Genomic DNA, 23,152 nt, shown 5'->3' with positions numbered 1-23,152 from the left:
GCTAGGTTTGGACATGTGTGAACAAGTAAAGATGCCACAGCAAATAATGCAAGCCCTGTTTGATTTCACAGGCAGAGATGAATTACAATTTTTCAACGCCCTGACTAGCACATACTGTTGCACTGCTGCAACAGCTCCAGTCACGCCAGCAGTTTTGCAATAAGGGATGATGTAATGTTCCAGACAAGAAATCACAACTGTGAAAGATAAAAATACCATTTTCACAGCAACTGTGGCTTTTACAGGTGTTGTATAGACAGAAATACCTTTGATAGTAACAGAAATATGATTGCTTAAAATAACATGTTGTTCCCACGTATAGCTCTGAGATGAAATGATGATCATTTTAAAGCCCACACCACTTACTCATCACTTCTTGTTACCCTGTTAGAAGCCTAGAAAGGGGAAGGAAGCAGGTATCTCCTGCCTCATTTGGACTCTAAGGACCACACAATCATGCATGTGATACAAATGCCGGGTCTCCCAATAAGGACCTGTCTATTCTCATCCAGCACAAGGTGATGGGGTGATTTATCATCAGCTGCAGGTGTTTTAGGGATTTTGTGATTCCCTAAGGCTTATCAAATACTCCACTCTATGTTCAAGCGGCCTTACATAAAAAATATATCCCCTTACAGGGGTTTATAATCTTTGTTTAGCTTGCCTGGTAGTTTCACAGTGCAGACTGACCAGTATGAATGTAAGAGGGTTGGTAATACAGTTGATGTGTTAATTGGTGTGTTTCATCCCCAGGACCAGATAGACACCCTCACCTTCCAGAATCAATCTCTTAAGGCCAAAGCAGACCGGTTTGAAGAGGCTCTGAAGAAAAACACTGAGGAACAGCTGAAGGTAGATGACAACTCTAACTATACAGGCATCGAGACACGTTTCTAAGTATTACACATCACCTGATTCAACGAAGAGCAATGGGATCCTCACTCCAGGGACAGGGGGGCAGGTCCCAGCTGAGACCCCAAATACTGAGCTCTGAGGAAGAGTCACAACTCTTAGCCAAAGGGGTGTCAAGGAGAAAAATCAGGGGTCAGATGGGCTGCAGAGGACCAGGTCCAGGTAGTTTTCACACCACTGATTCTCCTAAACCACAGGGTTCCATTAAGGAATCTCCCTCTTAATGGCTTAAGATGTATTTATGGCTGACATATCCAAATCACTGATATTTTTCCTAGATTGTGCAAGCTCCGTATCTGCACTTAGAAAAAGATTTGAAGAGCTTAAAACATGTTCTGGAAATGAAGAACCTCCAGATTCACCAACAGGAGAAGATGATCATGGAGCTAGAAAAACAGGTGAGTTGTCATTTTTTCTGCAGAGGAGACATCGCAGAGCTAATAAAGGAATAGTTTGGTTAGAGCAGATGAACTTAAGAGGGGTGAATAAACACATGAGGTGGGGGCAAGACTTGGTCAAAGAGGTTCACATCCATCGATCTGGATTGCTTCTTCACACAATACCTGCTCAGCGTGTTAGGTCAGACAGTGAGGTGAGTGTGTAGGAAGAAAGGAGGAAGGGGAAATTTGTGTTAATCTATGGTACACCAGCCTGCATCACATGCCCCTACAGGAGTCAGGTAGCCTTTTAGGGCTGGAGAGAGCAAGTGGGGGAGGGTTGAACCATGGTGTGTCTTCCTGCTGCTCCTGCAGGCATTTAGGGAGCCATGTAGGAATTAGCAATACTCAGCAAGCAGTTCCTAGCAAGGCTTACTCCAGAAAAGGTCTCCCCAGCCCTCCAATAATGCTTTTCTGCAGGCTGTGCTGTTTTCTCATCCTTTGCTTGTGGGATTCCCTAATGAAGAACTCCCCAGTTCACCATCAATTACATTTTTTGTGGGAAAGGGGATTAATTTTGTACAGCATAACCTGCAGTGACAGTAAAATACAGTGTGGTGACAGGATGAGGCAATACCTCAGCTGGGAGCTGTGGCAGGTGGGTCCAGCTAGCATTTCACCGGGTTTGTTTTCTTTTAAATTTGAGAACTCCGATGATTATTTTGCTGAACAGATGCTTTAGTAAGTGGAGGTAGAGAAAAGTGCCACTTTGCAACTGAGGCTTATTATCTGTGCTCCTTCCAACGTGCTGCTCTTGGAGCTAAGCCAGAATTTGGAAACACCAGGAAAAAAGAACCCAAACAACAGCCTATATAATTCCTGGTCATTTAGCTGCTTTTGCTCATTAACTGCATACAAGCACACAGTCCTGTTCCTGCCCTTTATCACAGTAAAACACTGGGTTTGCTGTGGTCAAAAGGCACAACTGCTTTCCATTTCAAGATATACCTTTGTAAGTTCCAGAACACCTACAGGATATCTCCAAATGCTCTGAAAGTTGGGGTGCCTCACAAGGGAGCAAGAGGGCATTTTTAACTCAGGGTCAGCCTTGGCTCCTTGGCAGCTGAAAGGGAGGCTGGAAATGAAGGTGGCACAGCTATTACTTGTGAAAATTACTGAAGAAGCAGAGAGAGAGCCCGTGATGGTGATTCCTCTCTCAGAGCATTTCAAAACACGGCCAGAATCCATGTTCCGCTCTAACAAAATAAACTGGGACAGACCAGAATATCTGAGAAACAGGAGTATCCTTTACAATTACCTGCATAGAGCAGAAAACACAACCTAAAACTGATGTCTCCACCATTGTGTGAGTTATTGCTATCCCCAGTGCACAATATTTTGGTTCTTTATAAAAGGTTGGGAAATACAATAACCAAGCTCACACAGAGATAAGCTTACCCTGTCCTATCTTGTTTTCTTTCAAAAGCATTGAGTTCAGCAAAATTTAAACTGCTGAAAAACCAAGAACAAAGGGGATGAAGTTTGTCAAATTCAAAGCTTGGGGAAAACAGGGCACCTGAGGCTGTGGAACATGCCTTACTGATGTTTGATTACATTGCTGCTGATATCCCTAAACTCTGACCTTGAACTGTGCTGAATAAAAGCTGCCTGTGCTTGGGGTAGGATTAATTTCAATTAATTACAGCTTAAAGTTAAATGTCTGATTTAAGCCTGTCATTTAAGCCAACATTGTCAGCAGTAGTGAGAAGAGTCTCCAGAGGCCAGCCAACCTCATGAGAATGCAGCAGCACTCTAAGGCTGCTGCTGGGGCATCATCCTGCCCTGGTGGGTGACTCTTTTCTTCTCCATAACTGAGGAATCATAATCCTGGAGGCTGGATGTCAGACTGTAGTGTCTGAAAGATGTACATCCCATCATCTTGCACTTCTCCTTCATCACTAGACTGATCATTCATGCCACAGTGCTGGGCAACTTTCCATGCTGGGTATCCTCATGCTCCTGAAGTGTCACCAGCACTTTCTCCAACATCTGGTAATGCTGGCTCCCTGGGGGACAAAAGTTGTGGGGGCACCTCTGGAGAAAACATCTGTTTGCACTGAACAAAACTAAGACCCTCCTCCTCGAGGACTCTGTTAGAAGTAAGGGCTGGTTCAGCTCTGCCCCTGCTTAATGCTCTGCTGATGGCCCCACTTACTTCACCAGTATGATGTGGTGGTGTGAGTCAGATCTCTAAGTCTCAGCTGCAGTCAATATAACCACCTCCACCTATCCTCAAATTTTAGAAGTTGCTCTACAGACTAATATAGAACAAATTATCTAGGATCAGGTGCTGAGTGTTCTTCAGACTTAACAAACCTTCTTTTGCTGCAGGTTGAAAAAAATTTAAAACTGGAAGAAAAAATCACCATGCTGCAACATCAGAACGAAGAACTCAGAGCCCGGATTGAGCAAAATACTGTCATAACAAGGTTTGTGCTGGTGTTTGCAATCTGTCTGAGCTTGAAAGGAGGCTCCAGGTCTTAATTGTCCAAGGCTGACACTTACTTCAGAAGGGGAAAAACTTATTTCCTCCTGAAAGTGTATTGGTGTTCTGCTCTGCTTTTTTATTAAAAAATATTTTTATATTAGGATTTGCTTCCTTTAACACAAGGAAGGGCGTGTATCTGTCTATGTATTTTCATGATTTTGACACACTACTGAGAACAAGCTTGCCAGTGGTTGTGGTATCAGTATCAGTGCCCTGAGACCCGTTAGCCAGTGGGTAATGAGGATGGGAAATGGGAAGATCTTGGGAAAGACATCCTAACAACAGCACTGTCACCCAGGCGGGATTAACCTTTGGCAGGTTTTTTCATCAGCACTGCCTTTTTGAAACCTTGTCACAACGTGACAAGGGTGACAAGCCTCCTTGTGTTAGGTGACATACAAAGAGAAGGGAAGGACAGTCCCTGTCCCAGAGAGTTTATATTATGCTGTAAGGCTGGAGACCGCAGGTGGAGCCAGGGAGAAGGGGTGCGAGAGGGAAAAATTGGAGCTGGTCTTATCCCAGCACTGCAGCTACCTAGCTGTCATTGCATCCAGAAATGATGCCACTGGCCAAAAATGAAATTTAATTTTTAGCTGTTTTTTTAAACTGTCAAGTGTCTCATCTGTGATTTTAGTTTTTGTCTTTCTCATGCCTTGTTTCTTAATGACTCAGCCTTTTGAAATTGTCTCCAGTATGTAGATATTCTTAAAAGGCAGCATTGCTTGTGCTAACATTCAGATCAGGGTGACGATTATGTTTTCTCTCACCTGATTGTAAATACCTGTGACGCATATCTCTCTGTCTGAGGTGGGTGCCTACAGCATTTCTGTGCTGGGGGAGGAAAACTGGGTATTTCTAAGGTCTGGTTCACCAGACCAGTTTGAGACACCTGCTTTTGGGCTGGATGAATTGTGGCCTGGAAGTGGCAGTCTCTCTCCATGCCTGACAGCAGCCAGGGTGCCTGGTTCAGTGCTTGGCATCTCTGCATTGCAGCTCCTGGTCTCTGGGCGAACAGCACCCTCCCTCCACTCCCTGCTGGCATCCAGCTGCAGCACTTTGCTTGTTGCCTGCAACTATGTAGGTACTGCTTTCAAAAACACCTTTTAGGAGAAACTGAATTCAAGGTCAGCCTGGAAAGTCAACTTCGAGGAGAATAATTTTCAACAGTAATTCTTTGGGGACAGCTGTGGGGCAGCTATAGGGACAGCCAGGGCTTTAAAGTTGGAGTTATTAAAGCCTGTATTTTCCTGGCAGCAGTAACCATCCTGACTGCTGATTTGTGTTGTACTGGCACTGCCTGTGAAGTGCAGTGTGAATGAGCTCAGGGAGCTGCCCTGGATTAGAGCTATTTCTGCCAGCTTGCAGTTTGGGTGCCCAAGCGGCTGTGGCAGCCCAGCAGCAGTGAGAGGAGGGAGGGGAGCCAGAGCAAAGCCAGTCTCTGCAGCACAGCCAGGAGGGGGTCCCAGAGGCACTGAGGGGTGCACCAGAGATACTTCCAATTACAGCCAAGGGCAGGTACAAAGGGAAGGACAAGAGCCTTGCAGGGTAGATCATGACCCAGTTTTGGATGTGGGAGCTCCACAGAGCACCTGCTGGGATTTCCCCATGCACTTGAATAAATAATCTGATCTCCCAGCATTTCAGATCCTCCCTCCAAATAAACGAGTATTTTTTTTGGTCGTTTGGACTGAGAATGTCTGAAGAATGATCGTTTCCAATAACCAAGAGATCAAGGTGACTCTGCTAGCCACTGCTCCACAGTTCAGAACTTTCAGGGACTGGGAGAAGAAACACATTCTTGATTACATGAGCTACATTTCTGTAGGAATCAAGGCTAAAAAAGCAGAAATTCTTTAAAAATGTCTTTTAAACAAAACCAGAAACGCCAACCCCACTCTCTGATGGGCTTTTGGTGAGTGGAGCAGCAGTCCATGACATCTGCTACAGCCTTCAGGCTACACCCAGAAAAGGAGTTGTACAGAATTTTTTTGTATGCATCCAAAAGCCACACCCAGCTGCTGCTGAACACTGAAAACACCTAGGGGAAGGTTAGGTTCCTCCCTGTTTATTTCTATAAAATCCTAAATTGCCAGTAAACCAGGTGAGGTGCCTGCCCAGAGCTGCTGCAGGTTGATCACGTCAGGAACTGGCTCTTGTCCAAGCATAGTGGGGCTGCAGAAGCCTGGTGCTCCTGCATGCATCCTTTCAGACATCAGTGTTGTCAGCACATGCCCAAAACATGTCTTGATCAAGTCCCACAGTCTACCTGCCCTGCCCCATTTGTTTCAAAACCAGTCACCTGGTTACATGAGTGCAGACTCACCAAGGTTGTGGTGCCCCTAGGAGATTTCCATGCCCCAGCTCCCAAAACTGGGCATTCTGGGGAGAATGCCTCTCTGGTCATTACTGGTCAAGTTTCCCTAGTGTTGCAGTCAGGAATAGAGGCTGTTTTGGGACCAAGGAGGAAGGAGCTGGAGAAGGGCCCATAGCCCTCATCACTTTTTACAGAGTGGAGGGAAAGCCTTGAAGCTGAGCTGTGTCCTGCATCAGGACATCAGCTAAAATGGAGCATGTAAAGGGCAGGCTCCTTTTCCTTTGCATGCCGTAGCAGCGAGTTGAAAAAATCATGGATGCAACTGCTGTCACTCCTCTTTGTGCTTACTCTGACACTCCACAAGGCCAGGGAGAAGGGCTGGGGCTCATCCCATCTGAGCTTTGGCAGCTGAGATGCCTCAAAGAGGTGTAGAGCAAAGACACAGGTGCATCTGGAAGCAGAATCGGACACTATGGGGAAGCTGTGACTTGTGGAGATGCCTTTCTCACCCAGCAGTAAAGAGATCTGGGGACAGCTGTGCCCCAGCTTCAGCAGCTCATCTGCAGCCCTATGGGCAGGGGGATGGGATGGGATGGGATGGGATGGGATGGGATGGGATGGGATGGGATGGGGTGCTCAGTGCCCTGCCTGGCCCTGGCTGCATGAATGCTGTCTTTGCCCTGGAGTGCCTTACATGCTGACCTGCTTCTCTCTCCAGGCAATTGTCAGAGGAGAATGCAAATCTTCAAGAATATGTTGAGAAAGAAGTGGAGGAGAAGAAGAAGCTCAGCAGGACTAACGAAGAGCTCCTGTGGAAGCTGCAGGAGGGAGATGCCGTGAGCCCAGTCAAACTCCCACCCGCACCATCCACTCCTTTTTATCGCTGCTCATCAGGGAACTCCTCTCCAGCAAAAGTCAGAACCTTGCGGCGATGAATTGGCAGTTGTGTGCCGAAGGTTCCCTGCCTTTTAGGCATTTCCAATCTGCAAATTGTTACCATCCAAGGAAGTACTACCATCAACAGGCACCCAGGGTTCATGGCTGCAAGCATGTTCAGTAGCTGCATAGCTTTACACTAGGCAGGGTACTCTTATAGTCCCCATGTAGAAACTCTTGGTTCTGACATGTTGACTAGGGTAGCAAAAAAGATAGCCAAGAGCTAGAACAGCAGAAAGTTAGGATACCAAAAGGTTTAGTTTGATGTGTGAACATTTTAACTATGGTTAGAGCCAAAAGTTGGGAAATGCTCTATTAATGGTTCATCAGAATGAACTTTTGCTGCAGTATTTCAGGTTAGTTACAAATATAGTTCAAGTTGTGAATATTTCTGTATATGTGTCTGTGTTTATATACATGTACGTATTGTACCTTTATACTTATATATAGACGCACACACATATATATGTAGTTGCAGATGTTCTGAATTGCATTTTTTATATTATTGGATACTACTAAGTGCTGATATATTTTCATTACAGTCAGCAGTTTTCTAACTCGTGCCTAAGACTTGTATCTAAACAAAATGCATTTCTGTTAAGCCTCCCAGGAATATTTATACCCAACCTCGAAGAAAGTTACACAGAAGTAGAAGCGCCTTCCAAGTGACCACCAAGTGGTACTCTATGAACACCAGCGAATTTGAAATTCTAAGACAGTACTGCCTTCAAAACCATCACCTTTGCATTGAACACCAGAAAAGATATGCATACCATCCACTGCTTTTTAACTCTTAGCATTGGTATTGTAAGTGGAGATAGGCTAGAGATGAGAAAACTGACGGTTTTAGCAAATTTGGTAGAGGTTACTGGTTAACATGGTTCAATTTTAGTGTCTTTAAATCCTAGTCAGATCTTACTTTGTTTTACCTTGTTGTGGTTAGGATGCAATCAAAATCTCTGGCTCTACGTTTCTTTCCATTTTGTTTTATTTCAAGTCCCAGAAGCAAGGAGAAAATAAGTTTTTCATCCTTGACCTTTGCTGGATGAGAGGTTTCCAATACTAATATGAGATACTGGGCACCTGCTAAGGCTGTAGCTTCCTTCCACCTCAAATGCCAAATAGAGCATAGTAAACTACATAGGTGCAAATGAGGTCAGAATTTCTTTCCTTCCACATATCTGCATTATTTCACATTGCTACATCTTACCCAAAGTTACAGAGCACTTTGAAGATGAAATGAGTGGCTAAACTACCTTTAACTTTCCCATTTAGAAGCAAAATGTTCACCCGGGCTTGGGGTGACCTCCCACCTGAGGGGATGGTGAGGCCAAGGAGTAGTTGGGGTGAGACTGTCTGCAGGGCCCTCACGGGCATTGCTAACAAGATAAAAATATCCCTGAGCACAATTTCAAAAACAAAGAGACCTGTGTGATGCTCTTCTACCCAGCTTAGGACAAAAAGCCTGCATGCAGGCCTGCTCTGTGCACTGCTGTCAAAGTTAGCAGGGAGACAGTGTCTGGAGGAAATCCCTGAGGTGCAGGAGTGCTGCAAGGAGAGTGGCTTTCCCACCCGGGTGCGTGGTGGCACCAGCAGGCCCTGCACCCACAGGGGTGGCATTGCACAGCCCTGCCATCCTGCTCAAGTGGGAGCTGTGCTTCAGCTTTCCTGGGAAGTACTCAGGATTCACAGGCTGCAGCTTAGATACAGCTTCAACCACCGTCAAAGCACCTGTGGCCTGTTCCAGTGTTAAAAAGAAAGATGATTTTTTTTCTCCTTTTTAGAGAAATTTATTTTTGTAGCAGCTTTTGCATGGTACTGTGATACTGAGTAAACTGAGCATCTTGTTAGAATAGATCATGCCACAGCAGCTACTACTGTTGAAATGCATTGCTAGATTTTAGTGTGTCCAGCAAGTACAACCTGAAAGTAAGATAGATACCTAGCACACACATGCACACAAAGCCCCTTCTTGCCAAGTATGACTTTAATCACTTTGATACTTGCTAAGTGCACAGCTATTCGCAATAGCTACAGCATTGTCATCTTTCATCCCACCAATATAATTCTGATACAGTGAGATCACAGACTCATAGGGTGATTTGGGTTAGACGGGAACTCTAAGACCATCTAGTCCAGCCCCCACGGCCATGGGCAGGGACACTTTCCCCTAGACCAGATTGCTCAGAGCTTCATCCAACCTGGCCTTGAACACTTCCAGGAATGAGGTATCCACAACTTCTCCAGGCAACCTGTTCCAGTATCCTGCCACTCTTATTGTAAAACTTCTCTTCCTTATGTCCAGTCTAAACCTATCCTCTTTTCAGTTTAAAACTTGTCCCTTGTCCTATCACTACAGGCCCTGGTAGAAAGTCTCTCTCCATTTTTCTTACAGGCACCCTTGAGGTTCTGGAAGGCTGCTAAAAGGTCTCCCCTGAGCCTTCTCTTCTCCAGGCTAAACAACTCCAACTGTCTCAGCCTGTCTTTATAGAAGAGGTGCTCCAGGCCTCTAAGGTCTTTGTGGCCCTCCTCTAGACCCACTCCAAGATGCCCATGTCCTTCTTGTGTCAGGGGCCCCCAGAGCTGGATGCAGCACTCCAGGCCGGGTCTCACAAGAGTGGAGTAGAAGGGCAGAATCCTGTCCCTTGCCCTGCTGGCCACAGTGCTTTGGATGCAGCTCAGGATACAACTGACTTTCTGGGCTTTGAGTACCCATTGTTGGTTCATGTCCAGCCTCTCATCCACCACTATTTCCCAGTCCTTCTCAGTAGGGCTGTTCTCAGTCTCTTCCTCCCCCAGCCTGTGTTCTTACCAAAGGTTGCCCTGACCTACATACAGGACCTTGCACTTGGTCTTGTTGAATCTCATGATGTTCACATGGACCCACCTCTTAAGCCTGTCCAGATCCCTCTGGATGGCATCCCTTCCCTCCAGTGTACCAGCTGAACCACTCACCTTGGTGTCATCCACAAACTGCTGTGGATGCACCTGATCCCACTGTTTGTGTCATTTAAGATATTACAAAGTACTGGTTCCAATACTGACCCCTGAGGGACACCACTTCTTGCTGATTGCCATTTGGACATTGAGCTGTTCTGGATGCAACCATCCAGCCAATTCCATATCCAGCTTCCATCCATCGAAGCCGTATCTCCCGAGTTTAGTGACAAGGACGCTGTGTGGGACTACGTCAGAGACCTTGCAGAGTCCAGGCAGGTGACAGCAGTTGCTCATCCTTCACTCACCAACACAGTCACACCATTGCAGAAGGCCATCAGAGTGGCCTGTTGGTAGTTTCTAGGATTCTCCTTTTTACCCTTTGTAAAAATGGTTAAGATGATACAACTGTAGTTGTTACCAAGATGCTACTCTTAATTTTAAATGCACTAAAAGCATATTATTGGCCCAGGACAGGCTGGCTGAACCTGGTATAAGTTATCCATCTTTCCCCATTATATCTGGTGCTTTCCTTATCACTTTGTTGGTTTAAAGTCATATTCAAGAGATGCTTCCAGCAGTGAATTGGGAGTGGGGGCTTTTATGGTGGGAAAACTGGGACTGAACCCAGAACCATCATTATTTGGTATCATTGCCAATCCCTTTCCGATCTGATTTTTGCCTCCCAATCCTGCCTTTCACTGGTTTCTTCCTTGGCACAGCCTCTGGGGCCTGCCCAGTCACTAGCAAAGCTACAGGAAGTTCTGCCTAACTAGATGGACCCAGCAATCTGTCCCTGTGGGGGGTGTGAAGAGTGGCTCCTTCTGGTGCAAGCCCAGAAATACAGACTTTTTTCCCATAAAAGGTTATTCCTTTTTTATACTTTTCCTCTGTCCTGTCTTTCTTTGCCTCTGCATGCTGAAGTAGGAGCAAAAGAAAAGCCCAGGTCACTTGGACAGTGGGAGGAAGGGAGCAGCCCTGAATGGGGCAGCCATTCCCAGGGAATGAAGACCCCCAGTTGCATGGTCAAGCTGGTAAGCCCTGCTCTTGCCAGGGAGGTGCAACCAGGCAAGGTGAGCTTGGCATTCCCAGCAGGGTAGGGGCTGTAGCTCTAGTCCATGCTCCTTGCCCATCTCTGTTCAAAGACAAGCAAGGGGAAGCATCTTTTGCTTTCTCAGGGCTGGAGACGTCCTGAACACCATGGCCACTGTGGGGACTTTCCCATCTGGAAATAGCATGGCCTTTGGCAGGAGAGGGAATGTGGCCAGCGCTAAGCAGAGAGGGTTTTATCACCTGTCTTTAAGGAAGTTGTTTGATTGATGTTAACTCAATGCAGAAGGGTGTGGCGGCAATAAAACCAGCCTACAGCTGCTCCCAGGGGGTTCCAGAGACGGGCACTGGGAGCAGGTATCAGCCGTGGGATGGCAGGAGAGCCGGCAGCAAGCAGGGAACACAGAAAGCTCCTTTCTATTGTGGGAAGGTACCATTTGGCCCTGCTGGGATGGCAGCTCCAGAACTGTCGGCACAGATGGGTTGGCTCAGTCGATGCACAGCAGCAAAAGCTTATGGTGGTGACACGCAGGGGGAGGAAAGGAAAAACTATCAAGTGCAAAATCAGGTATTTTACATCTCTGCACTGATGGTGGTTGTGTCCCATGGACACTCTGAGGAGCCTCTGTACAGCTTCCCATGCAGCAGTTGTTCTGTGGTCCCAATTATTATGTGGCTAATGATTACAAGAAGAGTTTGTATTATTTCAAGTATGATGTACAGATAAGTGTAATATATTCCTGATAATAAATCCGTGCGTCAGTGCACCTGTGGGCTGACGCATACAGATCAGCATGTCCTGCTGTGTTTTCTGTGCACACAGAAACTGGGATGAATGGGAAACAAAGCAAAACCCCATTAGAGGGTTACCCCATTAAGGTAAAGACTGAAGCTACACAGTCATTAGCTTCTGGGCACCAGGGCGGGTCAGCTGGGTTACCTGACACTGGCTCACATGCTGTGAGTTTCCATGGACTCATTTTCTAGGATGCTTCCAATATGACTGGGGCTCCCAGAACAGCGATTGTGGTCTGCAATGTTTCCGTGAAGGTGGTGTGCTGCAGCATGTGGCAACAGGAATATTTCTGCCAGTGGTTCAGGCTCCTCAGCAAGCACCTGAACTCCCCAGTGTTCCAGTTCACTCAGTTTCAACACCCCAGCCCCTGTCCCCTTCACCCTGCCCTCCTGCTGAGAGCCACCAGGCCCCTGGCTTGTTCAGTGCAGATGGAGCTGTGGCAAGGACACAGGCTTCATGTTTTCATTGAACAGAAGCTGGTAACCAGGTAGGGAAAAACAGCCTTATATTTTTAGTACAATAGGAAACTTTGATCCTGAGTTTTCAATCTTGTTGCCCTCCCACCATCTTTTCAGTGCCTTTTGGGAGGCTGTGGAGTGTGTTGACCTTGTCTGTGTTTAAACAAAATAGATGTCAACTTAGTGGCTTTTAACATCTATATTCATCTCTTCCTGCTTGAGTAAGACTTTGTATATGCCTGAGGAGCAAAGGCTTGACAGATGGTCAAGACCCAGTGACTGGAACAGACTCCCGACTTCATTTTGTGGGGAAGCTGCACTCAAAACACACCCTGAAGTGCACCTGGGAGGCAATGAACACATTGCCTTCACTTCCTCAAATTCCAACCCTGCCAAGAAAAGCCTCCCAGTGTACTAGAAACAAGCCAAGATTAAAACCTTTCAGTGGGCAGAAAGGCTATAAAGTCTCTCTTGGAAACGTCAGAAATGGTCCACAATCTGGCCATGTAATCCAGGAGATGGTCTGATTCCCCTTTCTGCTGCATCAGATGCCTGGTGAGACCCTGGGCAAGTCATGCAGGCGTCTATTTGGTTCTCCAACTCAATGACAGGTACAAGAGCCCGTTGCTTCAACAGCAAGAGCCATGCTGACAAACAAAGATTGTCCAGCGTTCAGAGGCAGTAGTACAAAGGACACCTAGGAAAGCATCCATTCACATCGGGAAAGGGGATTTCTGCAGTATCTATTTGGGATGCTCCAACCCCAGAAGTGTTTGAGGTCAGGCTGGACAGGGTTTTGAGCAACGTGACCTAGTGAAAGATGTCCCTGCTGATGTCAGGTAAGCTGGACCAGATAATCTTCAAAGGTCCCTTCCAACCCGAACCATTCCACAATTCTATGATCTGTGTTTCAGTACAAGCTGAAGCGTGAATTTAAATCATTGGCATTACTTGGGCATGGCTCACGTTCATGGTGCTTTAATAAGCCTTTTTAGGGTAGTGGATTAATGTGGCTAGGGAAAGCTGTTAGAGAGAATTAAAACAAAAAATCATTTTACAGCCAAAACCAAGGCATTGCCAACCAAACACAGACCCTGGTCTCAACTCCAAATCTCCTGCCTTTCACTACAGGCAGGCTCTGGAGGTGATCTCCAGCCCCAAAGGGAAAGCTCCCCTCAGCAAGTCAGACCCTAGAGCTTAGCAGTGTTTTCTGGGCTGCATGCTCTGCTGGGACTGAGAAGCCCCTGCACTCCCCCACAGCCTCCCCAGGGCAGGGGGCAGACACCAGGCACTGCTCATGTATGAACTTCATGCCTCTGAGGATCCTCCTGTGCTTCCCTTCACAGGGCAGGAATGTGCTCCACCCGCCAATGCCAACCAAAGCATCACTGCCAAATCCTTTGCTAATGCCAGGCACCCAGCACACAAAATTGATGTGGGGGAAGGAAAATAGGGCTCCACTTGCTATCAGAGCTGGCTCAGTTCTGCTGGCCACCCCACCACTACAGCCATACTACTGGTGATTTCTGAGGCAGAGAGGTAGGATGGCTCTTTGGAGACACCCATTGTTTTCAAGCCTTTGCAGTACTTGCACCACAAAGTTTCCTGACTAAAGCTGGCAATTCCTCTGTGGAGTGTACAGTTGGGAGAAGCACCTGCTGGCATTACCTGTGTGCTGGCGAGCGATCACTCAACTGACAATCAGCAGCCACAAAGCTTCCCAATATTTCACAGCAGTGATGTGCTTTAAAGCATGTGAGCACACAGCTAAAAAAAACAGTTAAAACAAAAAATGTAAGACCTGATACTTTAAAAAATGCAGATCTTGCAGGTGCTTTCTTAACCTGGTGAAATCTAGCGTTTGGTGAGAGCCTTTTTTTTTTGTGCGTACAGAGGGTACAGCTCACATAAGGTAAAGGATGGATCGGTCTATGCCTGACAGTAGCACTGCAAAATCTATTCCATGTATGATCAGGTAGAATATCTGTGGGGAGATAATTCCCGGGGCTACTGAAAGAAGGACATTTGTGAGGCCTGGTTTCATAGCAGCATTTGCACACAGAAGCAGTTCTCTTTCTACAAACTGGGGAAAAAAAACAACAGGAGAGGGAGAGAGGGAAGCGCCCCAGATTAGCTGCCAGTGCTGCTGGGAGTATGCCAGAGTTGTCTTTTCATCTTGTGGTCCCTTTTAACTGTGCTGCTAAACAAACTGCAAGCTGCAGTAACAGAGCTGGGGAGGCCTGCATTCTGCTTCCTTTCCTGTATTACTGATTACAGGTGTAATCTGGTTCAGGATCCCCACCACAAAGTTTCTTTCACTGCAGCCATTCTTCAGTCACCCGTAAGCCAAACACAAGTCATTTACAGCTGTCTGAGCCAGTGTCTGTGTTTCTCTCCACTTCTGCTGAGGCTGTGTAGCTGGCTTCCACACTGTGCCATATTCCATAGGTAAAGTAGATGATAAAGCCTGTGGAAGCCAAGGGAGAGAGCAGCATTAGCTCTGTAAGGAAATAGAAACTGCTACGCACACCCACTGACACAAGTTACACCAGTGTAAGTCCAGCCATCCTCATGGTCAGCTTCTAGCACACAGCCACTACCTTCCTTAGAGAAAAAAAGCCATTAACACAGGCACCAGCCTTTAAAAGTCAATCTATCCCAGCCCCAAACAGGACCCTGATTTGAGCATTTCAGGCAATTCAGCCTCATCTACATGGCTGCTGGGAGCATCTTGACATGCAGCTTAGCTTCTTCAGCTCCAGAAGCACAAGCACCACCACCTGGACAGCAGCTCAAGGCCAGCCAACAAGAAATGCTCTATGGTTTCTTGTTGGCAACAAGACCCATAAGATGGTTCATGGGTTGTTGTTTTGTCCACACAAAGGCTTCAAGACCCTTGAATTTGAAACAAAGCTTGCTACACGCTGCCTAAATGGCTTCAGTCAAGTCACCAGACTTGCCCAAGGATGATCCCTCCCTGGAATGCTACAATAAATTTATGGTTAACAAAATCTAGTAACTTTGAATATTTCTCATTCTAACTCACCTAGAAGCATCCAGATTGCAAACCGGATCCATGTGCCTGCGTCTAGCTGCATCATGAGGTAAATATTCACAAAAATACTCCCAACAGGAAGAAAGGGCAAAAAAGGTACCTGAAAAAGAACAAGAGACATGTTACATCCACAGGCATGATTAACAGGTAAGAAAGAACAGCACATCCCTTGCAAATGGGAAGTGATGGCTGTTACCAACTCTTCAGCTGCCAGATCTGAGAAAAGACAAGGTTAAACCCAAAAGAAGGACATCAGTCCACCATAGCAGGGGGATGTGAACGATGTTGTTCACCTGTTTTAAAAGCTTGTTTTGTGGTCTAGAAGGAGGCAAGGGGCAAATTTTAGTGGCAATACTAAATACTTGTGGGGCAAAGGAAAGAAGAGTAAAAACCAAGGACTGTATCATGATAGGCACCTATTGAACACCAAGAGGTGAAGCTAAGGGGAGTACCAGAGGAGGGACCTGAGGTCCAGCAGGTACCAAGGCAATGAAGCAATAGAGAGCAAATTATCCCAAGGCAAAGAAAACCAGCAAATACCACAAGAGATGACTACAGCTGTACAAAGAATGCCTTAGTGGTCTGAGAATCAAAGAAGAATGAGACAGTAAAGCCAAACTGCAAAAATAAGAATATAAAAAACAGCACTGGTATGCAAAGATAAAATCAAACAAGGCAAATTGTAACAATAGAAAGATCTCTGAATATGGTGGAACTAAGTTGAAAGTGAACTTCAGTCCTAAGGGAAAAGGAGATTTACAAAAACAAACAGGCTGAAATGTGGGCCTTTCTTGATTTAAGTTTTGAAAAAAAAAAAAAATTATGCTAAGTAGCTGCTCACATAATTAGAGAAAGGAGATAGGCACACAGAAAAGAAAAGAATATATTTATAAATTTGGCTTTATCAAGTCAGTAGAGACAAATAAATTTCCCTAGGTGGGTGAGTTATGTACCCAGAGATTGCAGAAGTGATCTCTGAACTATTAAATAAGCAACTCTGAGAGCTCTTGGTAGACTAGTACAGTCTCTAAAGACTGGAGTAGGGAGAAAAATTACCTATTAAAAAAATACAGAAAAACAACTGGGAAACAAACAGATCAGCCCAGGATTTCCAGAGTGATTTTGGAGAAAAATCACAGTCAGGTTGTAAATGTCTAAAGAACAGCAAGGAGATAAGAAACAAGATTGTCAAGCATTGGAACAGGCTACCCAGGGAAGTGGTGTAGTCATCATCCCTGGAGGTGTTTAAAAGACATGTTGATGTGGCACTGAGGGACATGGCTTAGTGGTGGACTTGGCAGTCTTGGGCTAATGGTTGGACTTGATGATCTTAAAGATCTTTTCCAACCTAAATGACTCTGTGATTTTATGATTACAGATTTAGCTGTGACAGATATAATTTTTCTTTTTTCTCAGACAGGGTAGTGGCTGAGGAGAAAAAAAGGAGGTAAAATATCCTGAGTGAAAGGTGAGCAGACTTCCTCAGAAGCAAGTTCAGAAAATAAGGTCTAGGTGAGAATTCCTAAGTTTTCTGCTCCTGGACATTTCTGCTTCCACCTTTGGGACCATAACCCCAAAATGAGCTGCAAACACTACCTTGGAAAACTCTGGTTGTATTAAGTTATTAAAATCTGTGGATTTATTGAAAAACTTTAATTGAAGAGCAATCGAAATGAAAGCAGTTTGGAGGATGGAATTATAATCCAAAATTAATTTAATAAATTGGGGAGCTACCTGAAATCAGTATGATACAGCATGACTTGTAGGATTATATTGGGGGAAAAAACTCATCCCAGTGTTTGTTTAATACAGAAAGGATGGTGTGCTTGGAGAAGAAAACAACAGAGTTCCTCATACTTAAGGCTGCTTAAGAGAGAATGGTCATCCCTTAGCCTCCATGGGGACTAAGGAGGACATGAAAGTGCACTTTCTTAGAGATTTAGAGCCTTGGATCTTCACACACAAGTTTATTTCTTGGGTTCTTTCTCCTTCTGTATCCATGATCACGTGTGGCCCTTCACAACCATCCCCTTTCCTCCAGTCTCTATCTCTTCCCTATCCTATAACCATCTGCTTTCAAAAGCAGGGTCCTGCCCTTCCCTTCCAGCCACACCTCTGTAGCAGGTTCTGCCCTTTCAGCTTCTCCTGGATAGAAAAGCTCACATCATGCCTATATTCTATGCATGTCCATATGCATGTCCATATGCCCTCCTTCTGATACAGGCCAACACACACTTCCTCCTCCAACCACCTCCCAAACAGCTCTGTTCTAGCTACATGTCCCAGGACATTCACCTTAAAGGAGAGTTTGGTTTTGCTTTCAGGCTGTTTCCGTATAATGAAGATGATAGTGACAACAAGGATGGCGGCAATAATCTGTACAGTGTTTATCAGAATGTTTGGCTCAAGGGAAGTCAGGATACAGATACCCACAATAAGGAAACCTGTGAACAGACACCAAAGATTACTGATTTATTTTTTTTTTTTTAGATACAGGGAAAACCTAAGAATAAATCATAAGCAGGCAAAGCAGAATCTGGAAGCTCAGCAAACAAAACAGCAACTCACAAAAACCCTTACCATAACAGATATGCCTTTCCCACTCTACACCCCCACACACCCCATCTGTGGATTTCTTTTTAAGTCAGGAATTTAATCTGTAGACCTTCAGTTATTTTGGCTATTACAAAAGCTCATCAAAATCACATCAAGGAGGTGAGTTTTTCCACCATGGTGAGTACAAAGCCCTACCAGCTGACTCATTGCCCCAGAGACACACTGCCCAGCACTTACCAATGACGAAAGTTGAGATGTTCACCACCAAACCAGAGAATTTGGAAGGATCCGAATCTGTAGAACACAGTATGGCTTTGAGGGAAAACTTCTCCTCTTCCTCTGGCAGAAACCCAGCCTGTGACTCACTGGTGCTCACAGACTCGTTATTATCTGTCTCCTCTGTCGACCTAGCCATCTGGTATGCCAAATTAGGCTGCTCTGGTTGGTACCTAGTAAAAGCAAATGACACAAAGAGCCTGTTAGTTTGGCTTTTAAATGAGGCTACCACAAATTGAAAAGCCCCACAGTCAGTCATGGCTGCACGCCAGACCTCTACAGCACCGGGACAGGCCTACGTCACGTCTATACCCTTCTGCTTCATGGGGGAATATGAGGAATGATGTCATCATGAAGTAAGCAAATATGGCCAGCTTTTATCACCTACAGCTTGGTAGTAATGGAAGTGTTTTGAAGTGGACAGTGCTCCCTTTCATGAATCCTGTCATCCATGTCACCAAGACATGACTGGGTGACAGGAGAAGGAAACAGCAGAGGGACAGACAGATGGTCATAACCAGGCCATTGTGTCATCTGTGGCAAATCAGCTCCTGCATTTTGGCACGGAGGTGGCTAAGCCAACAGCTCTGCAGCTATTGCACCCTGCAGCAACATTCGTGGTGCCTCTACTCCTCCATCCCAGACTCTTCTGCTAGCTTGCCTGCTGCCATAGGGAAGGAAGAAGTGAAGCAAGAACAGTTGGTGCATGTGTGGACAGCACATTCAACACGGCTGTGACACACAACCATGTGGATCCACAAATAAAAATCTCTCTTCCAGCCTCAGCTCTCTGTTACAGAAGGTTTTGTCAGTGACTCAGCCACATATCTGACTGAAGGACTGAAAGTCACCTTAAAACTGTTCCTATGGGGATGTGTTCACAATGAGGCATTTGTTAAACACTGAGAATTGTGAAATGCAGTGAAATCCTTGGGTCTAGCCACAGCAAGAAACTAGCGGCAGGATCTTGCAGCTTTGGAAACAATTCAGCTGCTACATCATTAAGCAGTCAAGGGGCAGACAAATCAGCTGCCCAGGCCACTACAAGACAGGCTGTTGGCTCTGCCAACCCATGATGGGGGAAATGCAGTAGGTACAGCAGCTTGCAAAAACAAATTAAAAAGCCATATTTAGCTCTGAGGAAAAGAGTAGGCTGGGAAATCAGGAAACTTAAGACGGACAAGGTAAATCTGCAAGAATTTTCAAGGGGCAGGGCAGAGAGCACAAACACAAAGCAATGGTACTACAGAACAGCACTGGCCCTTCACCTACTGCAAGACTGTTCTTAGTTCAGTGCAATTGCTGTGAAAGCCTCCATCTGATTCTGAATAAGTCATTCAACACACAAAGGTATTTTTCAGTAACATCTTCAGACATTTTTTTCATGAGTCAAGTGCTGTTGTCTGTGAGGTGCCAAGCACTGAAGACCTGAGATTTTTAGCTTAGGTTTGGGAAGATGTGGGAGCTCAGCACTTCTAAAAGACACACACTTAAGGCACTGATCCTGCAAACACATGCTCAGTTCTTTTCCTGCTGCTAGACTTCATCTTGAATCCCCTTTCAAAAGGAGGACAACCTGAAATTGTATCCCCACTGGGGACAAGAGTGGTGACAAGGAAGGCATCCAGGATCACACATCTCTCCTCCCTATCCCTTGGCATCTCTCCTGGGGCATTTAGAGTTGACCACAGCAGGACTGGCACGGAACAAAGGTTAACCAAGTTCAGAGGACTTCCCTGTAGATCCAACTAACATAATCCCCCATGAGCTTAAAGAAACAAGCTCTTCACATGTCTGCAGCTGGAGATGTGCCCAAAGAAACTATGAGGGCATCTGACTGCTGTGCAGAATTCTCTCTGTGTGACAGAAGAGACAAAGCTTCAACATTCTTACCTCAGTACCAACACACAGGCTGCTACCAAGGAGTAAGCCAGGAGGGTCCCGATGGACATGAGGTCCACAAGATCTTTCAAGTCAAAGAGAAAGGCCATAACAGCTGTAGGATGAGAGGAAGGTGAGAGAGAAGAAAAATCAGCAACATGGCAGAACATGCACATCTCAGGAGGACTAATAATGATGCAGCACACATGTGACTCTTGCTCCGGACTTGGCAGGGGAGCTGAGGATGTCCCAAGACAAGGAGAGGCAGGCCTTGGTGCATGAACACTCTAAGCCCCCACAGGCTGTCACAGCCTCAGTAGCAGAAACAACAGGAAACGCTTACTACAGTAAATTCCAGCCTGTTTGTCTCATGTGGGTATGCTCACCCAACTACCTACAATAAGCAGGGGTTTAAGCCACAACCTCATTGTCAGTCCCCCAGTGTAGCTGCAGTACTCCTGAAGTCACAGCTATTTCCTGGAAGTAGCTAGAGGGAACAGAGGATGGGCAGCACCTTGCCCTGGTGTCTCAGCTCAGCTGGAGTGAAACCAGGCTTGTGTATGCAATGGGACCAAGCATCAAAGAGGGCATCTTGAAGTAGCAGGTATCATCATGGGAGTTTCCAGAAAAAGGCTGCCATCCCTTAGGGATTACCCTGCTTACACACCCTCACCAAGTAACCCCAGCTGTACAGGACTTTGTATAGGGCTTTCAGAAGGCAAGTAAGTGGATAAAAGACACACAGTCAGATGTCAGGTGACACCAAGAGTCATATAAGAGTGTAGGGACCTCAGAGCTGAGCTTGGCCCAGCCTGTCCTTAATGCACAACCTGGAGCCCAACAACCAGCCCAACCTTCAAACTCAGCTGGCAAGAGCTGTCCCTGCAGCTTTGTGTGGGTTTTTGGTCATAGGCACGACTTAGATGAGACTGCAAAGCTTTTTTTTTTTACTTTATATTGCTCTTTTCCCTACCCCACCATGGTCTGGACCCAAGAATACTTGAAGAGGAAGGTGCAGGAGAAGGAAGCTGTGAGGAGGCTCTGTGAGTCCCACTGGCAGGAGCTGAGCCCTTTCACAGGAACTCAAGAGCCCAGGGCAGCAGTCTGGCAGCAACTCCCCACCAAAGGCATTCTTGTACCCACAGCTCATCCTGCATTTACAGCAGAAGGTAAAGAGGAAGCAGCAAGGCTCTCCTCTTTGCCAGGCATCAAGACGAAGGGGGTGGCAGCAAGAACAGGGTAAGCTGCTCATCCTTGCTGTCTGGGAGGTTTAATTCCCATATTTGTGGGGAGCCAGGAGAAGGAAGGGGAGAACAGGATGGCTGCCAGCTGTGACTAACTGATTAACAAATGCCAGTGCCACAGGGGCCATCTGCCTGTCTCTGGCTGCTCTGGCATCTTCTGCAGAGCTGCTACCCACAGGCGTGTGGTGTCTTCAGCCAAGCCAGGCCAACTGCTGTATGACATGGCTGAACTGAGGGCTGTGCCAAGCTGCTGGAGTACGAGTTCTGCTTTGATGAAACTGGGGTAGATCCTCAGCAGAAGTTGATGGTCCCACGCCCCTCTGCAAGCACTGTCCCAGCCCACTGGCGGTGGCATGATGGGTCTGCCAGGACAGAGCCTGCTTGCCGGCTGGGCCTCAGGGACACTGGTTACTTGTGGTGGTGGAGACTGACGTATTGCAGCTTTCAAGAAGTTTTTTAGAAGTCTCTTGTCACAAGTGAAAAGTTATCATGAACTAAATCATGAGCTGGCCTCTTGGTTTGAGAACATAATCAACTGGGATGTCTATGGATGCTGCTGTTAGCTGTCTGAGAATCTGAGCACTACTACTCCAAGTCTACTTTTAATTTGTATCTAATTTTGGAGTGTAAGGTTTCAATATAACGTGCAACAAACATAGGGCTTTTATCTCTCATTTTCAAAGCATTTTGCAGAAGTGGAAGAGGAAGCTTGAGGCTCAAAGCCATGTAAAGAAGTTAATCAGTTGCCAGGTGCAAAGTGCAGGCCTCACTCTCATTTGTTCTCACTCGGCCACACTTTTATTCCTCTAAGCTCTTCAAAGGTGCTCATGGCTCAGATGAATGTAAAGCAACAAACCTTCAACCACAAACTAGTATTTCTTGCCCCCAAACTAGTATTTATCACTCAAAACTTATTTTTCTGGCAAGCCAATGTGACTTTTGAATTAATGTTTTTCCCTTTTACTACCTTTTACTACCTTTTACTTTTGTTAGTATTTACTTTCAGGTATGAGGTTTGCACACCTGGAGAGCTTTCTATGTTGTTCTGTATAGGGTTTGCATGGCCAGGTTTTGGTTGCAGGTGGACTAATGGGGTGATTTCTGTGAGAAGCTGGCAGAAGCTTCATCCATGTCCAGCAGAGCCACTGCCACTTGGCTCCAAGATAATGTGCTGCTGATCAAAGCTGGGCCTATCAGAAATGGTCATAACACATTTGTGATATTTAAGAAGGGAAAAACAAATGCTATTCCACAGATGTAATTGCAGCCAGAGAAGAGACGACTGAGAAGATGTGAGATGAACAACTCTGCAGACAGCTGGGTCAGTGGAGAAGGAGGGGAAGGAGGTGCTCCAGGTGCTAGAGCTGAGGTTCCCCTGCACCCCATGGTGAGACCGTGGTGAGGCAGCTCTGCCCCTGCAGACCAGGGAGGACCTCAGGGATTCAGAGATGCACCTGCAGCCTGTGAGAAGACCCACAGTGAAGCAAGTGGATGCCTGGAGAGGAAGCTGTGAACCCGTGGGAAGCCGGGACTGGAGAAGGCTCCAGGCAGGGACCTGGAGACCTGTGGAGAGAGGAATTCATGCTGGGGCAGGTTTCCTGGTAAGACTTGTGGGACCCACACTTGAGCAGCCTGTCCTTAAAGGACTGCGCCCCATGGAAGAGATCTATTGTCCATGGGATAGACTCATGTTAAAGAAGTTCATGGACAATTATCTCCCATGGGAGGGACCCATGCTGGAGCAGGGAAGGACTCCTCTCCCTGAGCAGTGGCAGGAGCAATGTGTGATGAACTGACCATAACCCCCATTCC

General features: G+C 46.2%; 2 protein-coding genes across 11 annotated transcripts in view; one reads left to right on the top strand and one right to left on the bottom strand.

The window, feature by feature from the left end:
* The window catches only part of MTUS2 (microtubule associated tumor suppressor candidate 2), a 261,298-nt gene extending 249,431 nt beyond the window's left edge, over window positions 1-11,867 (top strand). For all 4 annotated transcript variants that reach the window (XM_017731364.1, XM_017731366.1, XM_008631454.2 and 1 more), the window contains 4 exons: window positions 754-852; window positions 1,191-1,310; window positions 3,681-3,778; window positions 6,870-11,867. In XM_017731364.1, coding sequence (XP_017586853.1) covers window positions 754-852; window positions 1,191-1,310; window positions 3,681-3,778; window positions 6,870-7,086 — 534 coding nt within the window. In that variant the 3' untranslated portion in view covers window positions 7,087-11,867. The remainder of the gene's footprint in view (window positions 1-753; window positions 853-1,190; window positions 1,311-3,680; window positions 3,779-6,869) is intronic.
* Window positions 11,868-12,359: 492 nt separating this feature from the next.
* Window positions 12,360-23,152, bottom strand: part of SLC7A1 (solute carrier family 7 member 1) — a 50,762-nt gene continuing 39,969 nt past the window's right edge. For all 7 annotated transcript variants that reach the window (XM_017731370.1, XM_017731368.1, XM_017731369.1 and 4 more), the window contains 5 exons: window positions 20,109-20,211; window positions 18,177-18,388; window positions 17,679-17,827; window positions 15,375-15,483; window positions 12,360-14,795 (listed from right to left, as the gene is read on the bottom strand). In XM_017731370.1, coding sequence (XP_017586859.1) covers window positions 14,686-14,795; window positions 15,375-15,483; window positions 17,679-17,827; window positions 18,177-18,388; window positions 20,109-20,211 — 683 coding nt within the window. In that variant the 3' untranslated portion in view covers window positions 12,360-14,685. The remainder of the gene's footprint in view (window positions 14,796-15,374; window positions 15,484-17,678; window positions 17,828-18,176; window positions 18,389-20,108; window positions 20,212-23,152) is intronic.

This window comes from Corvus brachyrhynchos, unplaced genomic scaffold, assembly GCF_000691975.1.
Source record: "Corvus brachyrhynchos isolate BGI_N302 unplaced genomic scaffold, ASM69197v1 scaffold103, whole genome shotgun sequence".
Taxonomy (NCBI): domain Eukaryota; kingdom Metazoa; phylum Chordata; class Aves; order Passeriformes; family Corvidae; genus Corvus; species Corvus brachyrhynchos.
The sequence above is the reverse complement of the archived record's forward strand: the minus strand, read 5'-3'. Positions and strand labels throughout refer to the sequence as shown.